The sequence below is a fragment of the Artemia sp. Qi Xiang Cuo genome, chromosome 11, assembly GCF_049724085.1.
Source record: "Artemia sp. Qi Xiang Cuo chromosome 11, ASM4972408v1, whole genome shotgun sequence".
NCBI lineage: Eukaryota > Metazoa > Arthropoda > Branchiopoda > Anostraca > Artemiidae > Artemia > Artemia sp. Qi Xiang Cuo.
Genome location: NC_142804.1, coordinates 49,389,634 through 49,410,541, shown reverse-complemented (window position 1 = coordinate 49,410,541; position 20,908 = coordinate 49,389,634). Strand labels below are relative to the sequence as shown.

At 34.8% G+C, this 20,908-nt stretch overlaps 1 protein-coding gene across 4 annotated transcripts in view; it reads right to left on the bottom strand.

The window, feature by feature from the left end:
- The window catches only part of LOC148947082 (zwei Ig domain protein zig-8-like), a 409,223-nt gene that overhangs the window by 158,580 nt on the left and 229,735 nt on the right, over positions 1-20,908 (bottom strand). For 3 of the 4 annotated variants that reach the window (XM_089097251.1, XM_089097253.1, XM_089097252.1), the window contains exon 4: positions 1,588-1,749. The exons of the other annotated variant lie outside the window; for it this stretch is intronic. In XM_089097251.1, coding sequence (XP_088953377.1) covers positions 1,588-1,749 — 162 coding nt within the window. The remainder of the gene's footprint in view (positions 1-1,587; positions 1,750-20,908) is intronic. 4 annotated transcript variants of the gene reach the window in all.

The window sequence follows — 20,908 nt, the reverse complement described above, 5'->3', positions numbered from 1 at the left end:
AAATGTGCCTTATTTTCAAAAAAAGGGAGAAACAACCCCTAAAAGTCATAGAACGTCAATGAAAATCAAACCATCAGATTCAGTGTATAACAGAACCCTACTATAGAAGTTTCAAGCGTCTATCTGCAAAAATGTGGAATTTTGCATTTTTTGCCAGAAGAAAGATCACCGATGCGTGTTTATTTGTTTGTTTTTTGTTGTTTTTTCCCCAGGGGTGATCGTATAGGTCCAGTAGTCATATAATATCGTAAGAGGGTTCATTCGAACGGAAATTAAAAGTTCTAGTGCCCTTTTTAAGTGACCAAAAATATTGGAGGGCGATTTGGCCCCCTCTCACCCTCATTTTTTTTCCAAAGTCACCCAATGAAAAATTTGAGACAGCCATTTTGTTCAGCATAGTCGAAAACCTAATAAATGCCTTTGAGGATGACTTAATCCCCCACAGTTCCCGGGGGAAGGGCTGCAAGTTATGTACTTTGCCCATTGTTTACATATAGTATTGGTTAATGGGAAGTATACAGACGTTTCCAAAAAGGATTTTTTCTGGGGGGGTCGGAGGAAGAGGCTTTCAGGGAGGATCTTTCCATGGAGGATGTTTCCTTGGGGGTAGGGACATATCTATGAAGGGGGTGCCGGATTTCTGAGCATTATTAGAAAAACGATCAGAAATTAAATAAAAACAAGTTTTTCAACTTAAAGTAAGGAGCAACATTAAAACTTAAGACGAACAGAAATTACTACGTATACGAGGGGGGTTCGTCCCCTAGTCAATACCTCGCCCTTTATGCTAAAGTTCTTTTTAGTAACTTTCAAAAGAGCTATCTATTCTAATTAACCTTTGTGATTCAAGGGTTTGTGATCCAAACAAAATTCGAACTTTAGCGCAAAGAGCGAGGTATTGAATAGGGGGTAAATTCCCTAATATACGTAATAAAAACATACAAATTTTCCTATAGAAGTTTGTTACGTAAGTTAATTCGTAAGTTACGTCAGAACAAAATTTCGAGAAAGCCATTTAGCCAAAAAAAGGAAAATTAATATGCAAATTTCGTTTTAATTATTCATGTACGGTGAGCCAAAATCAAAGTTGAATTAATTCAAAACCGTTCAGAAATGAAATAGAAGTTTTTTAAACTGGAAGTAAGGAGTGACATTAAAATTTAAAACGAACAGAAATTATTCCGTACGTGAAAGGGGCTATCCCTTCCTCAACGCCTCGCTCTTTACGCTAAAGTTTAACTCTGTCTCACAACTTCATTTTTTTAAACAATAAAACACTTTAGCGTAAAGAGCGAGGCGTTGAGGAGGGGATAGCCCCTTTCATATACGGAATAATTTCTGTTTGTTTTAAGTTTTAATGTCGCTCCTTACTTCCAGTTTAAAATATTTTTTTTTTAATTTCCTTCAAGTTTAAGTAGGATACAAGATGCAAAGATTTCTGCCAAAAAAAGCTGGCAAGAAAGGGTATGGAGATGTCCAATTTGTACCTCAATTTGTACTGAGTTTAATTCCTTACATGATTTTAATTAAAAGTCAAGGAAAACAAAGATGTTGTTGCAGCCTAAACTAAAAGGTAAATTTACTCACTTGGCATACATAAGGTCCTTCATCCCTTTTTTGCATAAAACTAATGGTCAAAATCCAATCATTCAAATCATCACTGTGTCTTACACTTATTCTGTTATCAGGTGTGAACACTTGTCGCCCTGATGTGAGAATGTGATAATCTCTTCTTCTTACCCAAGACACCTTAAACGAGAAAAAATTCAGACGAAATCAAGATTAAATACATTGTATATCAGCTTTAAAACTGTAATTGTTTTCCATTAGTAGGTTAATTTTGCTTCTCCAGAAGCTAGATTGCTTTTCCAACCAGCTAGAAGGGAAGCCTGAGAGGTTCATTTTTGGCTAAAACAACTTCACACTCTGAAATTTTTACAAAATTTCAAAATGAAATTTTGACCATACCAATTCAACAATAAGTCAGAAGTAAATCCTTGGCTTTAGGGTATTTTAGTGGTATCAAAGTTTTACCTGGCGTGTGAATGTGCCTTTTAATCTGCTTACTCTCTGCCCAAAACAAAAAGCTGCTGTGATAGGGAATAATGAGTAATTGCCTAAATAAGAAATTTTAGTTGCTTTCACTCTTGGTTCTCGCAGTTATTCAGACATGGCCAATATTCACTTTTCAGGGCAATTAAGGTGCCCACCTAAGCAGTTTGAGCTACCTTATCAAGCAATTTTTTGACTTAAAAAAGTTCAGCTTTCCTCAGGCAACTGGGAATTTTTCCAACATTTTTTTTTTCTTTTTTAGACAACGTCAACAATGTGAACTGTTGCATTGATTTTATCCAAACAGTAGCGGCAGCTATGAAAGAGTTACTTCTTTGTCAATGCAACGGCAGTTAAAATTACTCAACCTTGTAAATCACGAACATAGCCTGCCGCAGTAACTAATTTCAACATGAACCTATAGTTACAGTCATACGGGATCTATGAGTCATCAAATTTTAATAACTGCAGGTTGATGTGTGTAACCTGCACACATCAATCCAACCTAAGTGGGAGGCCATACTTGCAGCAGCAAACCGGCGGGAAGATTGGCGGCTCCTTCTTGATGCCCTGGGCGCCTCTGGAGGCACAGGTGGATCTAAGGTCTAAAGGTAAGTAAGAACTTTGAGCCAAAGGTACTTGAGCAGAAGATTGTAGAGGAGAAGGAATTCTTTTACTTTATAGAGGAAACGATTGGATGCACTTTCCCAAATAGTGGGTTTCTCGCCCAAGCAAGGACATATCCATCACATCCCCAAATTCAAAGTTCCTTGGTGACGCATTCATAGGCGAGAAACATAAAATACATAATAGCGAACATTTATAAAAACAATTTTAATAAATGATAATTACTACTACTACTACTACTACTACTACTACTACTACTACTACTACTAACAACTCACCACAGCACCAAGCCGCTTGAGGACGACACAGCTACGCAAGCTCCTCCACTATCCCAATCTATTCGAAGCCTCCCTTTTTACACCCTCCCATGAAGTTTCCATTTCCTTTCATTCTTCCTTTATGAAGTCCTCCAACCCCAGACGAGGACCACCTGCCTTCCGTTTAGCCCTAGGCGGTTGGCCAAAAGGACAATCTTTGGCAATCTGTCATCCTTCATCCGCAAAACGTGCCCTAGCAACCTCAACCTTTCTTTCATTATAGCCCTAGAAAACGGGATTGAACCATATTTTTCGTACAGTCTACTGTTTGAAATACGGTCAGTAATTTGGGCACCCAGAACAATCTGTAAGAAATTTCTCTGGAAAACATCTAGAAAATCTTCATCTCCTTTACGGAGCACCCATGTTTCAGAGCCATATTTGACCACTGTCATCACTGTAGCTTCTAGTATTCTAATCTTGGCTTGCAGACTTACCTTCCTATCCTTCCAAAACTTTTTTAACAGTGAAACAAACACCCTGAGCCTTGGCTAGTCTACGTTTTACATCTTCACTGCTCCCACCGTCTTTACTAATAATACTACAAAAGTAAGTGAAGCTGCCCACCTAATTAATCTGTCGTTACCCAACGTCACCTTTTCATCTTCACTTATTCCTAGCCTTAGTGACTTAGTCTTCTTAACATTAATCTTTAAACCTATTCTAGCACCCTGAACTCGCAAAACCTCTAAAAGTTCATTCATGTTGCTCACACTTTCATCAAGGATGCTTAAATCATCAGCATAATCTAAGTCCAGGAGACTCCCCCCCCCCGTTTGATTCCATGGCCTCCCATTGCCTTTCCTGTGCTCCTTAAGACAGAGTCCATCAAAATTATCCATATAAAGGGGGATAGAACATAAGCCCACTTAACTCCTGATTTAATACAAAACCGGCTGCTAACTTCATTTCCTACCTTAACCGCAGCAGTGTTATTCTCGTGCATTCCAGTAATCACTTTAATGTATGTGCCTGGCATACCATACAAGAATAAAACCTTTGCTAAAGCTCTTCTATCAACAGAATCGAACGCTTGCTCATAATCTATAAAACTGAGGACCAAAGGTGAATGACAACGTAGGCACTTCTCAATTATTAACCTAAGAGTGAAAATTTGGACGACACATTCTCTACCTTTCCTAAAACCGCACTGTTCTTCTCTTAAAACTTTGTCTACAGTATGTCTCAGTCAAATGAGTATCATATTACTAAGTAGTTTTCTACCTACAGAGACCAGACTAATGCCTCGATAATTACCACACTCACTCTTATCACCTTTCTTATAAAGTGGCTTAATTAAGGTTTTCCTAAAATAGTTAGGTACGTCCCCTTTTTCAAAAATCATATTCATAATCTTCAGTAACTTATTTCTAACCTCAGAGCCACCATATTTAAGAAACTCAATTACCACACTATCCGCAACTGGAGCCTTATTATTTTTTAATCCTTTTAGTACTGTCGCTAATTCCACCTTACAAAACAAATCTTCTTTCACATCCAAGGTATCACAAAATTTTTCATTCTGCTCTATATCTTTTCCGGCAACTCTATCTCGGATTAGCAAATTCTCAAAATATTCTGCCCATCTCTCTTTAATTCTTTCCTTGTGCTAATTGTGGCCCCGTTCCTATCTTTAACTGGGACAAGTCCGGATTGACTATTCCTTCTCTATTTATTAACATGCCAGTACAATATTTTACTATTATACTGTTTAGCTGCATCTTCCAGATCTTTGCCAATTTTATGCATAGCCTCCACTTCACATCTCCTTAGTTCATATTTTAATGCTTCCTCCACTTTCTTTACATTCCCTTTGTTTTCATAAGATCTTTTGTTTGACGGACGAAAAGCTTTGCCAAATTTAGCTAAATAATTGTGCTCATTTATAGTCACGGTTCAACTTTGCAACACTGAAGATAATGGGGTGTTGTCTAAAACCTTTATTAGTTTTGCAACGACGGAAAGAAAAATCTTCAAAAATTGAGGTTTTGAAAGATGAGAGAGATAAATAAATTTAATATCAAAAACAAATCTTTCAGCATCTTTCAACAATCATCGAAAAAACCGATTGGGTTGAATATTATTGGTTTGCGACCGTTTGCAAATAGACTTTCAAATTATGAAAAAAATAGATTTTAAATTTTGAAAAAATCAAAAACTAAGTATATTTTTAAAACATCAGAATCAAAAGAAAATTTCAAAACACTTAGGTTACAAAAAAGAAATTATCTAATTTGAGATAAGTAGGTAGGATAAGTAGTTAGCATTATTGGTTCTGCTTACACACGCGGTATAATTATGCTTAGACTGGAATTTGGTGTGTATAAATCTACAATTTGCTAAGGCTGAGGGTCGGTCTGGGTCTGAATAGATCTTTTATGTGCAAATTCTCGAAAACCATAACTTCAACTTCAACAAAACCATTTTAGCTGTTATATAATGAATCATAACTCTCTGGAAATATATAAAATTAGATATCTCCATATTAGATTTAGAACCGCAAAATAAATTATTTGGGGTGCAAAAAATGAAACATAAACAGTTACTAATACTGTGTTTGCTTTTATTCTTACATATAAACAAAGATAATATTAAAATGATGATACCAAGTCCACATTGTGCAAAATTGACAAAGCTTAAAATGACAAATAAAATTTACAAATGTATATATATATATATATATATATATATATATATATATATATATATATATATATATATATATATATATATATATATATATATATATATATATATATATATATATATATATATATATATATATATATATATATATATATATATATATATATATATATATATATATATATATATATATATATATATATATATATATATATATATATATATATATATATATATATATATATATATATATATATATATATATATATATATATATATATATATATATATATAATAAAAAAATTAAATCATTATCAAATATTTATTCAACTAGGGCGGTATTTGTTTCGCCACTCTTCCACTTAGCTTTTGCAAACCGATCTCAATTTGGATGTTTACACAGTGCAATTGCTGTTGCTGCTTGGACCCCATTATGTATGCTTGGACCCCAACAACGTTTCCATCATTGTAACCAACTACTATTAAACATTAATACTTTACCTATAAATCAAAAACTAAAAAAAGGAACGACAATAACAAAAACAATAAAAATAAATGAATAAATAAATAAAAAAATTCGATCTAAATCACTAACAACTTCTCAGAACGTAGCGTTTAAACTTACTCATAAACTTGCTAAGACACGTTTAAACTTGCGAAAATTATCTGCTAGTTTTTTACCATCAGGGAGAGATTTTTACACATATGGTTCAACAAAAAAATGCGGAAAAAAGATGCTCGTTCAGTAGTCCAACCCTCAGGCTCTATCTCCAAAAAATTCCTAGTTTCATAGCAATAATAAAAAGAGTTGGGCCTAAAAAATTTCTAAACGCCCTCCGGGTAATAACGATTCAAACATTAGTAAGGAAAGTAAGCCAGTTGATAAAATATTAACTTGTAGACATTTAACATTTTTAGTTTAGTAAAGCAACATCTAAAATATCCTAAAAGATGAACAACTTCATTTTATAAGATCTGGACTCTTTTAAAACTTAATACAAAAGAAAGAGTCCACTGCGAACATGCCTAAGAAAAATATGGACTGATGAGAGTACGATACAAGATTATTAGAATTCTCTGTGAAAATTCATTATTCAGCCTTTATGTAATATCAAAACCTCTTGCTACGTTTGCTGCAATTACGTCATCTCGAACGCAATCCCTTTGGTTTTTAAAACATCGACGACAAAGAAATATGAAATCAAACAGTTTGTGGGAACGAACTTTAAGTAAGGAGTGACCCGGCTCAATAGTAACCGAAACTCTAAATAGCGAAATTTTGATTCCAATAGATACATCAAAAGAATCAGATTTTAACGCTGATTTCAAATATATAAGTTTCATCACGTTTAGTCTAACCCATCAAAATTTACACGCCTGAGAAAATTTTCTTGATTTTTGAAAAAGGGGGAAACACCCCTTAAATGTTGTATAACCTTAATGAAAATCACACCATCAGATTTAGTGTACCAGAGAACCCTAGTGTAGAGGTTTCAAGCTGCTATCTGCAAAAATGTGGAATTTTGAATTTTTTGCCAGAAGAAAGATCACGGATGCGTGTTTATTTGTTTTCTGTTGTTTTTTTTTTCTGTTTTTTCCCCCAGGGATGATCGTACCAGCCCAGTGGTCCTAGAATATCGTGGGAGGGTCATTGGAACGGAAATTAAAAGTTCTAGTGTCCTTTTTAAATGACCAAAAAAAATGGAGGGCAACTAGGCACCCTAAACACACTCAATTTTTTCCCAAAGTCACCCAATCAAAATTTCGAGATAACTATTTTGTTCAGCATGGTCGAAAATATAATAAATATGTCTTTTAGGATGACTTAATCCCCCAAAGTCCCCGGGGGGAAGGCTGAAAGCTATGAATTTTACCCAATGTTTACATACAGTAATGGTTGTTGAGAAGCATACAGACGTTTTCAGGGGGGATTTTTTCTGGTAGCGGGGTGGGGGGGGGGGTTGGGGGTTATGTGGTAGGATCTTTCCATGGAGGAAGTTTTCATGGGAGAAGGGACATTGCTATGAAGGGGGCGTCGGCTTTCCCTACATTATTTAAAAAACGATAAGAAATTAAATAAAAAAAACAAGTTTTTCAACTGAAAATAAGGAGCAACATCAAAACTTAAAACGAACCGAAATTGTTAATTTTATGATTAGGTCCTCCCCCTAGTCAATACCTCGCTCTTTAAGCCAAAGATTTTTTAGTACTTTCATAAGAGCTATCTATTCTAATTAACGACCTTTGTGATTAAGGGGTCACTTTTAAAGAGTTGGAACAAAATTAGAATTTTAGCGTAAAGTGCGATGTATTGACTAGGGGGCGGACCCCCTAATATACGTATTAAAAATATATGAATATAGAAGTTCGCTACGTAAGTTAATTCGTAAGTTACGTATATTTATTACTAATAAAAACGTTCGTAAATAAAATTAAACAACTTTCAAGAAAGCCATTTAACCAAATAAAAGTAAAATTAGTATGCATTTTTTTTTTATTATTCATGTACGGTGAACCAAAATCAAAATCTGCATTAATTAACAAACGTTCAAAAATTAAATACAAGAACAAGTTTATTTAACTGAAAGTAAGGAGCAACATTAAAACTTAAAACGAACAAAAATTATTCCGTATATAAAAGGGCTGTCCCCTTCTCAACGCCTCGCTCTTTACGCTAAAGTTTTTTATTGTCTTAAAAAATAAAGTAGTGAGACAGAGTCAAACTTTAGCGTAAAGCGTGAGGCGTTGAAAAGGGGACTTTCATTTATTTATTGATACTGATTTGGGGTAGTTGTATGCTTGGTAGACTATTTGATTCTATTTTGTTCATTTTTGGTTTAATGGAGTTCTTTATTATTTTTTATAACTCATTTTGTGGAAAAAGTTTTTTAAATTAATTACTGTTCGTTTTGTATTGACATAGTTTTTTTTCAGGGAAAAAGACTGAGCCTTTTCTAAATTTAAACAACCATCCCTTTCATAAAAACTTAAATATCACCTGGGCATAACTTTAAACCCTTGCACCTAATCTCTGAGGTTTGTTTCAACACAAAAAGCCTTGTTCTATTATATTTAGAATATTTTGAATAGAATGGCTATCTCAAAATTTCTATTAGATGCATTTCGGGACAATACGACGTGTGTGTGTGTGCGCTGGGAGGGGGGGGAGGGTAGCTGGTTTTGGTCACTTTCACTCTTAAAAAGAGCACTAGAGCGTCTGATTACCAATCCAATGAGCCCCTTCCAAAGTTTATATGACCATGCTTTCTATAAAAAGCTTAAATGCCCCAAGGGTATAACTTACGACCCTTGTCCCGAGGGATATGGGGGGGGGGGGGTTGTCGTCCTCAAAGAAATAATTTCCAGACCCTTCAACGACGTTGAACAAAATAGCCATATAAAAATGTTGATCGTAAGTGTTTGGGGAAATGATGTGTGGGGCGGGAAGGGGGAGGGATTCTCCCTCCGATTACTTTCGACTCTTATAAACGGCAATAGCCGTCTCAATTCACAATCGAATAAGTCCTTTTTGAAGTTTTTACGACAACACTTTCTATAAAAACCTAACATGCCTCCAGGGCATAACTTACAACCTTAGCTCTATGGGCTGTGGGGGGGGGGTGTCATACTCAAAGATATAATTTCCAGACCCTTCAATTATGATCAACAAGACGGATATATCAAAATGTTGATTGGAAGTGTTTGGGGCTGTGCCCTGGATTCTGATTGGATGTGCCCTGGGGGCTGTAGGGGGTTTGTCATCATCAAAGACATAATTTCCAGACCTTTCAACTACTTTGAAGAAAGAGGCTATCTCAAAATTTTGATTGGGTGTGTTTGGGGAAATGGTGGGCGTGAGAGAGGGTTAGTTGCCCTCCAACCAACTTTCGACTATTAGAAAGGGCACTAACCATTTCAATTTCTAATCAAATGGCCGTTTTTGAAGTTTATACGACAACACTTTATATAAAAACTTTATAAGCCCCCAGGCGTATAGCTTGCAACCCTTGCCCTGTGAGTTGTGAGGGGGGGGTTGTCAATACGACAACGCTATCTATAAAAACCTTATGCGCCCCCAGGGCATAACTTACAACCATTACCCTGAAGGCTGAGGGGGTTTTGTCATCCTCAAAGACATAATTTCCAGAACTTTCAACTACGTCGAACAAAATCGCTATTTTAAATTTGTGATTGGATGAGTTTGGGGATGGTGTGCGTGAGAGGGGGTTAGTTGCTCTCCAATCACTGTCGACCATTAAAAAGGGCACTAGCCCTTTCAATCTCCAGTCAAATAAGCCCTTTTTGGTGTTTATGCAACAACGCTTTCTATAAAAACTTTATTTGCCCCCACGGTATAACTTACACCCCTTGACCTGAGGACCCTGAGGGGGCTATCATCCTCAAAGCCCAAATTTCAAGAACTTCCAACTACGTTGAAGAAAATAGATATCTCAAAATTTTGATTGCATGTGTTTTGGGAATTGGTGGGCGTGAGAGGGGGGTTAGTTACCCTCCAATCACTATCAACTATTAAAATGGGCACTAGCCTTTTCAATTTCCAATCGAATGAGCCCTTTTTGAAGTTTGTACGGCAACGCTTTCTATAAAAACCTTGTATGCACCCAGGGCATAACTTACAACTTTTGCCCTGAGGGACTGTGGGGGGGGGGTTGTCATCTTCAAAGACGTAGTTTCCAGAACTTTCAACTACGTTGAACAAAGTGGCTATCTCAAAATTCTGATTGGATGTGTTTGGGTAAATGTTGGGCGTGAGAGGGGGGTTAGTTTCCTTCCAATCACTTTCGAATATTAAAAAGGGTGCCAGCCCTTTGAATCGACAACACTTTATATAAAAACCTTGTATGCCTTAGGGCATAACTTACAACCCTTACCCTGAGGACTGTGGCGAGAGTGTCCTCCTCAATGACGCAATTTCCAGATCTTTAAATTACGTTGAACAAAATGGCTATCTCAAAATTTTGATTGGATGGGTTTGGGGAAATGGTGGGCATGAGAGGAGGCTAGTTGCCCTCTAATCACTTTTGGGCACTAGCCCTTTCAATTTCTAATCGAATGAGTCCTTTTTGAAGTTTCTAGAACAACACTTTCTCTAAAAACTTTATATGCCCCAGGGCATAACTTACAACCCTCACCGTGAGGGCTGTGGCGGGACTGTCCCCCTCAAAGAAATAATTCCCAAATCTTTAAACTATGTTGAACAAACTGGCTATCTCAAAATTTGATTGGATGGGTTTGGGGAAATGGTGGGCGTGGAAGGGGTGTTAGTTGCCTTGCAATCACTTTCGGCTATTAAAAAGGGCACAAGCCCTTCCAATTTCCAATCGAATGAGCCCTTTTCAAAGTTTCTACGACAACTCCTTCGACACGAAGTGCCCTGGTCTAAAAAAAAAAAAAAAAAATTATAATGCATTTTGCCAACTATTGCGCTGCCTATGATACCAGACAAATACATTAAAGTGATTAGTTCTATGTACGAGAATAACACTGCTGCGGTTAAGGTAGGAAATGTGATAGCTGCTGGTTTTTATTAAATCAGGAGTTAAGCAGGGTTGTGTTCTATCCTTTTTATTAGATTATTTTGATGGACTTTGTCTTAAGGAGCACAAGAAAGGCAATGGGATACCAAGGAATCAAATGGGGAGGAAAAAGTCTCCTGGACTTAGATTATGCTGATGATTTAAGGATCCTAGATGAAATTGTTAGAAAAATGAATGAACTTTTAGAGGTATTTCGAGTTCAATGTGCTAGAATAGGTTTGAAAATTAATGTTAAGAAGACTAAGTCACTAAGGCTAAGAATAAGTGAAGATGAAAAGGTGACCTTGGGTAACGAAAAGACTGATCAGGTGGGCAGCTTCACTTACCTTTGTAGCATTATTGGTAAGGACGGTGGGAGCAGTGAAGATGTTAAAAGTAGAATAACCAAGGCTCTAGGTGTTTTTTCACAGTTAAAAAAAAAATTGGAAGAATAGGAAGATAATTTTGCAAACCAATATTAGAATATTAGATGCTACAGTGATGACAGTGGTCAAATATGGCTCTGAAGCATGGACGCTCTGAAAAGTGTATGAAGATTTGCTAGATGTTCTCCAGAAAAATTACTTACGGATTGTTCTGGGTACCCGGCTGACTTACCGTATTTCAAACAGTAGGCTGTAAGAAAAAAGTGGTTCAATACCGCTTTCTATGGCTTTAATGAAAGAAAGGTTGAGGGGGCTAGGGCACGTTTTGCGGATGAAGGATGATATACTGCCAAAGTTTGTCCTTTTCGGGCAACCGTCTAGGGCTAAACGGAAAGCAGGTTGTCCTCGTCTGGGGTGGAAGGAGGCCATAAAGATAGATTTAAAGGAAATAGGAACTTCCTGGGAGAGTGTAAAAAGGGAGGCTTAGAATAGATTGGGATGGAGGAGGAGCATGCGTAGCTGTGTTGGCCTCAGGCGGCTTGCTGCTGCTGTTAGTTGTTAGTTGTAGTAGTAGTTTTGTTCGTAAAAATTAACCAGTAACAACCTTTTGAAACCCAAATACATAGACACCTTCAAAAGAAAACTACACCTTCTGAAGTTGTATATACTTTTAGCTGTTTTTGCTATTTTTCACCCTTTGTTTTAATTTCTTGCCCGTTACTACCAAAATATTTATAACTGCATATAAAGGCATTTTTCATTACAAATTGGAAGCATTATTTTTCTTATCTTATCTAATTTGCACTGCCCTTTGTACTTTAGAGCAAAATAATCAACTGAAGTTCAAATAATATACTTTTGTTTATAGAATTCATTTTAATGTAATTATTGGTAATTTTTCTCAGTTTTGTCATTCCGCCTAAATTAAAACTGATATCTTAGTGTGTTGGTTACATTAAATAGCTTTTTATTCGCGACCGTAAATTCTGAGGTCTATCAAGAAGAACATTTGAAATGCCGAAGAACTGCTTTCGAAGCAACATCCCCTGACTTTCGTTTCATTATGCTTTTTTAGTCTGATTACTGGAACTTGCTGAGCTCTAATACTCTTGGAGAGACCGCGAAGTTTCATCGTTTTAATCATCTAAAGACAAGGAGACAGGAAAAAGCTGTTCAGCTGTATTCAATATAAATGAAATAGCTGTCACATTTAATTCTACGTTTAGGAACTCTCTAGTATCCTACCAAGTTTGAAGGAAACAATTCGTATGCTCTATATAGAGAAATATTCGTGGAAATCTGTGTCTTAATGACAAAAGAGTGGCAGTTGCAAATATAGAATAGAAAGCGAAGTTCACTTATCGGACCACCTAGTGAAAGCTATCACAAACATTGACTTATTTGAAAATTGAACCACACTTATATTTCCCTTATCAGCTTATCTCAATTAAATGGTATAAGTAACTATAAATTCTGATTCCACAACATTTTCAAAATATAAGGCTGTTGAATTATAAAATACAGAAAATGGTAAAATCATACGTTGTTTTCAAACCATGAAAGTAATAATTTGAATTTTGTGTTAAAAAAAATTTCACTTGTGACCTGCATTAACACTCCTGGTTTATCTATTGCTCGGCATTTTGTAAAAATTAGTTTGGCAACTTTTTCTGTTCGCAAAAATGAATGGAAAACAAGCAAATATCACCCTTAAAGTACGTTGAACATTAAAATGAAAACTAAATTTTTGAATTGGTTAAGTCGAAACTTACTCAACAAAGTATATTTAAAAAAATAAGAACAAATTGGAAGTTTAATTTTTCATGAAAAGGACCTCGATATACAACTTTGGAGTTTCGGCAGTTGACGGCGCCAAATTATAAAAAAAAGACATTTGGATGAAAATCAGCCAAAAATGCGCTTAACACAAATGGAACCAAACAGCTTAAGAAGGTATAGCTATCTTTTGAATGTGTAGTTATCTTTGAGAATCAACCGATTGTTAATGCAAGAATTTTTATCAAGGAAAAGTGCTGTTGAATTTACCTAGTTAGCTCTACTTATTTATTTTCACCGTTCAATGTGGCAACACTGACAAAAATACAATATTATCCTAGAATTTTCATAATTTTGAAAACAACAAAAATATAAAATGCCTTAGAAAATAACGACTTTCATATGAGAAAATAGGAATTCTTAGGTTCGAATAGGCCCAAGATGGGTCCAGGGGGGAGAATATTTTTTTTTTGGTCTCTAGAACTAAAAAAGAGCTTTAAGAAAAGATGCCGCAAGTTACTGAAAACATCGAGTTATTTTGTCACTATTTTACAACCTTCCATGTAACTCTGACGGTATTCGAAGACGATGCAAAGAAAACTCAAGCTAAAGACAATTAGATAGATTGATAAATTTATTTAACAATAAATTTAGATAGCAAACATGTGTTTTATTGCATAACAACAACAATATAAAATATCCCCCAAGCAAGGATCTATGGGCGGGAATGCACAGAATAGTGGAAGATGCAACAGAAAAGCTTCAAGTAAGAAAATTTATCAGACTTAATATCTTCAATCCTTTTCTTAAGACTGCTATGAATGACTAGAAATTTACACCACAATTTTAACCTTTAATATTTTGGAGACAAAGAGACAGGGGAAAAGCTGCACTGTTATTATGCCACTTATTGATAAAGAAGCTTTTAACTTTTCAACCTTAATGGTCTACTAGGAAACTTTCTGGTATCCTATCACGATAAAAGGAAACAGTTTACATGCTTGATTGTGGCTGACAATTTTCAACAATCAAGTATCTCGTGGCATTTTATTCCGCTTCCATGACTCTCTGCTCGTTGATCAATCAATCAATCAATCAATCAATCAATTTATTCAATCAATAAACTCACCAAAATACACTTCAATATAAACTCCCCAGGAAAAAAATAGGGGAGAAACAAAAATGAAACAAATACAGAAAAAACAAAAACATTTTCAACATCATACATTCACACCTTTAAGAGACTCAACACAAGAAAAAAAAAAAAGAAAATCATAAAATACAATGATCCACATAAAAATAAAGAAGCAAAAAAAAAATCCAAAAATCAAAAACTAAGCAGGGGACTAACAAGCAATCAATTTATTCCGCGTGGATCACCCTATGATCAATCAATCAATCATTTTATTCAACCAATCAATTTACGACAAAAACACATCAATATAGAACCCCTCGTAAGGTTCTATGGCCAGGAAAAAAAGGGGAAAAACAGAAATGGCATAAATACTAAAAAAAAAAAAAAGTATTTTTAATATAATGCATTGCATTTCAACCATTCAAAGACACAACACATACACTCATACAAAACAAACAAGACAAAAAAACACTAATTAAAAAACCCAAACAAAAAGCGATTTTATGAGACCCCCCCCCCCAAACAAACAAAAAAGATGTAGGAGAATCCAGTAAATTAAACCAAATTCTAAATATATATTTAGAACCAAACCACAAAAATATTAGACAAACTCAGATTGAATGAAAACCTAGATTGAATGTAGTTCGAGTTGCAGAGTGATGCAACTATGATATCGTTTCTATTTTCTTCTTTTTCTAACGTGTATGTTTTTTTGGACATGGCCGTGTTTATTTATTTTCTTTAGGTTCCCGTCACAGTCCCTAATAAAGTATCAATATATTTATAACTCTCTGATGTAATCAAATAAATAAAACAAGTTTTTTTCAAATGAAAGTAAAGAGCAACATTAAATCTTAAGTAGGTAGAAATTATTCCATATCTTAAGGGGTGTACACCTCCTCCATCTTCACTTTTTACGCTGAAGTTTTACTGTTACTTCTCTGAAAGCATTTTAGAGGCCAATATATATATATATATATATATATATATATATATATATATATATATATATATATATATATATATATATATATATATATATATATATATATATATATATATATATATATATATATATATATATATATATATATATATATATATATATATATATATATATATATATATATATATATATATATATATATATATTTTTGTATATATATATATATATATATATATATATATATATATATATATAATGTAGGTTCTTGAAATTGTTTACCAATTGCCGTTTGAAACGTTTAAAAGGAACAATTTAATTGCTTAAAAATAGATCTAGGTAAGCTAAGAATATGAATTCAAGAGACAAGTGGAAATTATTTCTATCTTTTTTCTATTTATTTGTTTTTTTTTAAATTTATTTATTTGTTTTTAGCAATATCCAGATTACTATCTTTATGGTTTGAAAACGACGTATGATTATACCATTTCTGTATTTTATAACTCAATAGTTTTTTTTTAATGAATAATATTTTGAAAATATTTCACAATAGGGATTTAGAGTTACTAATGGCAGTTTATTGGGATAAATTGATTATGATAGTGGAAGCGGGGTCAAATTTCAAATAATTTGCTTTTTCGGTCAATGTTCGTGATAGCTTTCACTGGGTGGTCTCATAAGTCAGCTATTACTTTCCATTTTATATTCACGACATGCGCTTTTTGGCGTTAACACACAGCTTTTCGCGAATATTTCCTTAGGTAGGGCATATGTATAATTTCCTTTATACTTGATAGGAAACTTGAGTTTCCAAATGGTGAATTAAATGTGACAGCTATTTCATTTCAATTGAATAACGCTGAAAAGCTTTTTCCTGTCGTTTTGTCTTTAGATGATTAAAAAGATGAAACTTATTGGTCTTTACTGGAGTATTAGAGCTCAGAAAGTTCCAGCAATTAGACTAAAAAATTGTAATGAAACGACAGTCGGGGATTTCCCTTCCAAAGCAGTTCTTTACCGTTCCAAGTTTTCTTCTTGCAAAATCTTGCATCAGATTTTATATTCAAGAATAAAAACCTATTCGTTGTGACTAAAACCCTTGGAAATCGGCTTTAATTTATGTGTACTTACAAAGCTTAAAAATTACCTTGTGGAATATATTATTGTAGTAATTTATGACATTTGAATTCTGACTGGTAGTTTTATTCCAAAGCACAAAGGACAGTTAAATGCAAACTGATTGTTTAAACTGCTTAAGTGAAAAATCAGGATTTCAATTTAATGAAAAAGCCCTTCTTATGCAGCTAGGACTAAGGAGTATATGCAGCAAAGATTATAAAGGTAAGGTTGGGGATGCACTGACGAAACCTGAGCTTTTCCATGGGTATTTTTCTCACCCCACCCCTGTAATAAATGCAGAATGCGATCCTTTGAGGGGAAGGGGTGCAAGTGCCTCAAAGCAGCCTCTTAGATCAGACACTGATATAGATTTATAAACTTTGGGGTGCCAAATTAAGTAAAAAGAAACGTGGGTGAAAAATTAGCAAAACCAAAAGCTAAAAACGATATGGCACCGAACAGCTTCAGAAGGTATAACCTTTCTTTTAAAGGTGTAGTTATCTTTGTGAACCGTAAGACTGTTAATGTTTAAATTTTTACGAACGAGAAGCGCTGTAAAATTTAATTAATTAATAGTGCTTCAGAAGTTGTAGCCATCCTATCTATGGGAATCAACATATCATTAATCATTTTAAATGGATCCGTAGTTAGCAAGGAGAAGGGAGACATATTGACATTACCATTTGGGCTTTAGTTTATCAAACAGATCGTGGTAAGGAGCTGTAAGTAAGGAGCGACCCGGCTCAATAGTAGCCGAAACACTAAAAAACGGAATTTTGACACCAATAGATACAACAAAAGAATCAGATTTTAATGCTGACTTCAAATATATAACTTTCATCAAGTTTAGTACTACCCATCAAAAATTATGTGCCTGAGAATATTTGCCTGATTGTCGAAAAAAGGGGAAAACACCTGCTAAGAGTTATAGAAAATTAATGAAAAACACACCATCAGGTTCAGCATATCAGAGAGCCCTACTGTAGAGGTTTCAAGCTCCTATCTATGAAAATGTGGATTTTTTTATTTTTTTGCCAGAAGAAAGATCACGGATGCGTGTTTATTTGCTTTTTTTTCAGGAGTGATCGTATCGACCCATTGGTCCTAGAATATCGTAGGAGGGCACATCCGAACGGAAATTAAAAGTTCTAGTGCCCTTTTTAAGTGACCAAAAAATGGAGGGTTACTAGGCCCCCTCCCAGGCTCATTTTTTCCCAAAGTCACCCGATCAAAATTTCGAGATAGCCATTTTGTTCAACATGGTCGAAAATACAATAACTATGTCTTTTAAGATGACTTAATCTTCCAAAGTCCCTGGGGGGAGGGCTGAGAGTTATGAACTTTACCCAATGTTTACATATAGTATTGGTTATTGGGAAGTATACAGACGTTTTCAGGGGGAATTTTTTCTGGTTGTGGAGAGGGGGAGTGGGTCGGAAGTTATGTGGGAGGATCTTTCCATGGAGGAAGTTTTCATGAGTGAAGGGACATTGCTATGAAGAGGGCACCGGATTTCCAAGCATTATTAAAAAAAAAAAGACCAGTAATTAAATAATAAAAAAGGTTTTTCAACTGAAAGTAAGGAGCAACATCAAAATTTAAAATGAACAGAAATTATTAAGCATATAATTGGGAGTCAATACCTTGCTCTTTAAGCCAAAGATTTTTTAGTACTTTCATAAGAGCTATTTATTCTAATTAACGGTATTTGTGATTAAGGGGTCATTTTTAAAGAATTCGAACAAAATTCTAACTTTAGCGTAAAGAGCGAGGTATTGACTAGGTGGCGAACCTCCTAATATACGTATTAAAAATATATGAATATAGAAATTCGTTACGTAAGTTAATTCGTAAGTTACATATATTTATTACTAATAAAAACGTTCCTAAATAAAATTAAACAACTCTCGAGGAAGCCATTTAACCAAATAAAATTAAAATGAATATGCAACTTTTGTCTTAATTATTCATTCACAGTCAGCCGAAAGTAAAAACCTGCATTAATTCAAAAATGTTCAAAAACAAAATAAAAAAACAAGTTTTTTTTAACTGAAAGTAAGGACCGACATTAAAACTTAAAACGAACAGAAATTGTTCCGTATATAAAAGAGGGTGTCCCTTCCTCAACGCCTCGCTCATTAGGCTAAAGTTTCTTATTGTTTAAAAAAAAGTTGTGAGAAAGAGTCTAACTTTAGCGTAAAGAGCGAGGGGTTGATGAGGGGACAGCCCATTTCATATACGGAATAATTTCTGTTCGTTTTAAGTTTTAATGTCGCTCCTTACTTTCAGTTAAAAAAAACTGCTGTTTTTTTTTGTTTAATCATACAAAGCTCAATAGCGCTGCCTAAGTAAAGAGCGATGTGGGCACAAGGCATTTTTTGGTTGTTTATTTTTAGACAAGGGCACTTCGTATAGAAGGTGTTTTCGTAGAAACTTCGAAAAGGGATCATTCGATTGGAAATTGAAAGGGCTAGTGCCCTTTTTAATAGTCAAAAGTGATTAGAGGGCAACCACCACAACCCCCCCCATACCCATCATTTCCCCAAACACATCCAATCATAATTTTTAGCTAGTCATTTTGTTCAGAGTAGTTAAAAGGTCCAGAAACTATGTCTTTAAGGACAATAAGTCCCCACAGCCGTCAGGCCAAGGGTTGTAAGTTATGCCCTGGGGGGGGTATAAGGTTTTACAAAACAGGTGTTTGTATATACTACGGAGAGGGCTCATTGGATTGGTAATAAGAAGTTCTAGTGTCCTTTTCAAGATTCGAAAAGATCGGAGGGCAGCTACCCCCCCCCCTCACACGTTTTATTTTCCTAAACTGTATCTGATAGGAATTTCGAAGTAGAGTAGTACCTTATATTTCTACGACCGCACTAGGAATTACCATGCTAATCTACGACTGCAATAGGACCATGCTATTCTACGACCGCCATAGGAAAACTTTTCTACGACTGCACTAGGAATTACCATGCTATTCTACGACCTTGACAGTTGGCAAGGTATAATGTGGTTTAACATGTTTTGAGAGTATGGTCGTAATTATATAACTCAATCAGACTGGTTTTTGAGTCAACATCCATTTTTTAGGAGCCAATCAGAGAGCGGAGGTTACTCCATATACGATAACTTGATTGGTGATTGGGATTTGAATAAAAGGCATAGTTTTCACTTCAATTCATATTAGTAAGAGAACTGAATTCAGAGAGAATAGTTCATTTGACAGGATATTAGTAGAGAAAAATGAGTGGTGCATTTACATTATTGGAGATTAATGATGGAGCCGGCAGCAGCAGCAACGACATACGAGTACTAAATGTGGCTGTGGAAATAGCCGGAGGCTGTAGACTATGCCTTGAATGGGACGATATGTATGCTAGATACGTGATATCATTAAGCAAATTTAAGCAAGAGGAGCAACTATGTTTTGCTGGAAAAGTGAATATTCTCCATATAAATAAACTTCGGTCAGCATGAGATGTGCTATCGAAATATATTGATGAGAACAAAATGAATCAGTGAATACTATTATCGTAATTATGTTCAAGAAAATTGTTTCTAAATCAAAGGTATTTTTCTTTCTATAGTAGACTAGCGTATATTTTTAGAGTACAAAAAGAAATTCTGGTTAGTCTGTAGTTGGTTGTGAGAGAGTTAGGACTCTAAAAAATGGATGAATTTGAGAAAAAGTGACTTATGGGAAGTCTAGTGCTTAGGGAAAAATGTTTGAATCTAGATGCCAATATTGTAGTTGTCAATTCAAAGGAAGAGATTTTCCGAGGGATGTTTGTCGATAAAATGAAAAGTGAGTTTTTTTCATTAAACTTCTTTATGAAACTTCTATGTTGTGGTCCAAATATATTTATACAATTTAATGATATATTGATCACGACACAGAAAAATAGTATTGTGGATATGCTTTTAAACACTAGTTTAGAAATTTAGGACTTTTTTCATCAGAAAGATGGTGCTCAAGGATGATTACTCCTCTCTCACTATCCCCGACAATGTTTGTTCTTGCTAGCTCACTTTCATTATGGCTGTGAGAGTGTCAGAACATGAAAAAAAAATGTTCCATACATGTCCCCTATCTATGTACACGCAGGGCAACTCGCCATCATGTAAGATTTTCATAATGATTGACGAGCATTATGACAAATCTACACTGTGCAATCCGTTAAAAGTGCTTAAGTTATATACTGTACAAATTTAAGGTTTTAATTACTGTTATGAAGAGACTCGTGATTCTCATTCTAGTGAGCAACCATGTTCAAATTGTCACTACGATAAAATTAATCAGTGGAATCCTAATCGTGATTTTAGTTTACTGCTACGAGATTGGTATTGTCGTGGTTTTAGATTGTTCTGGG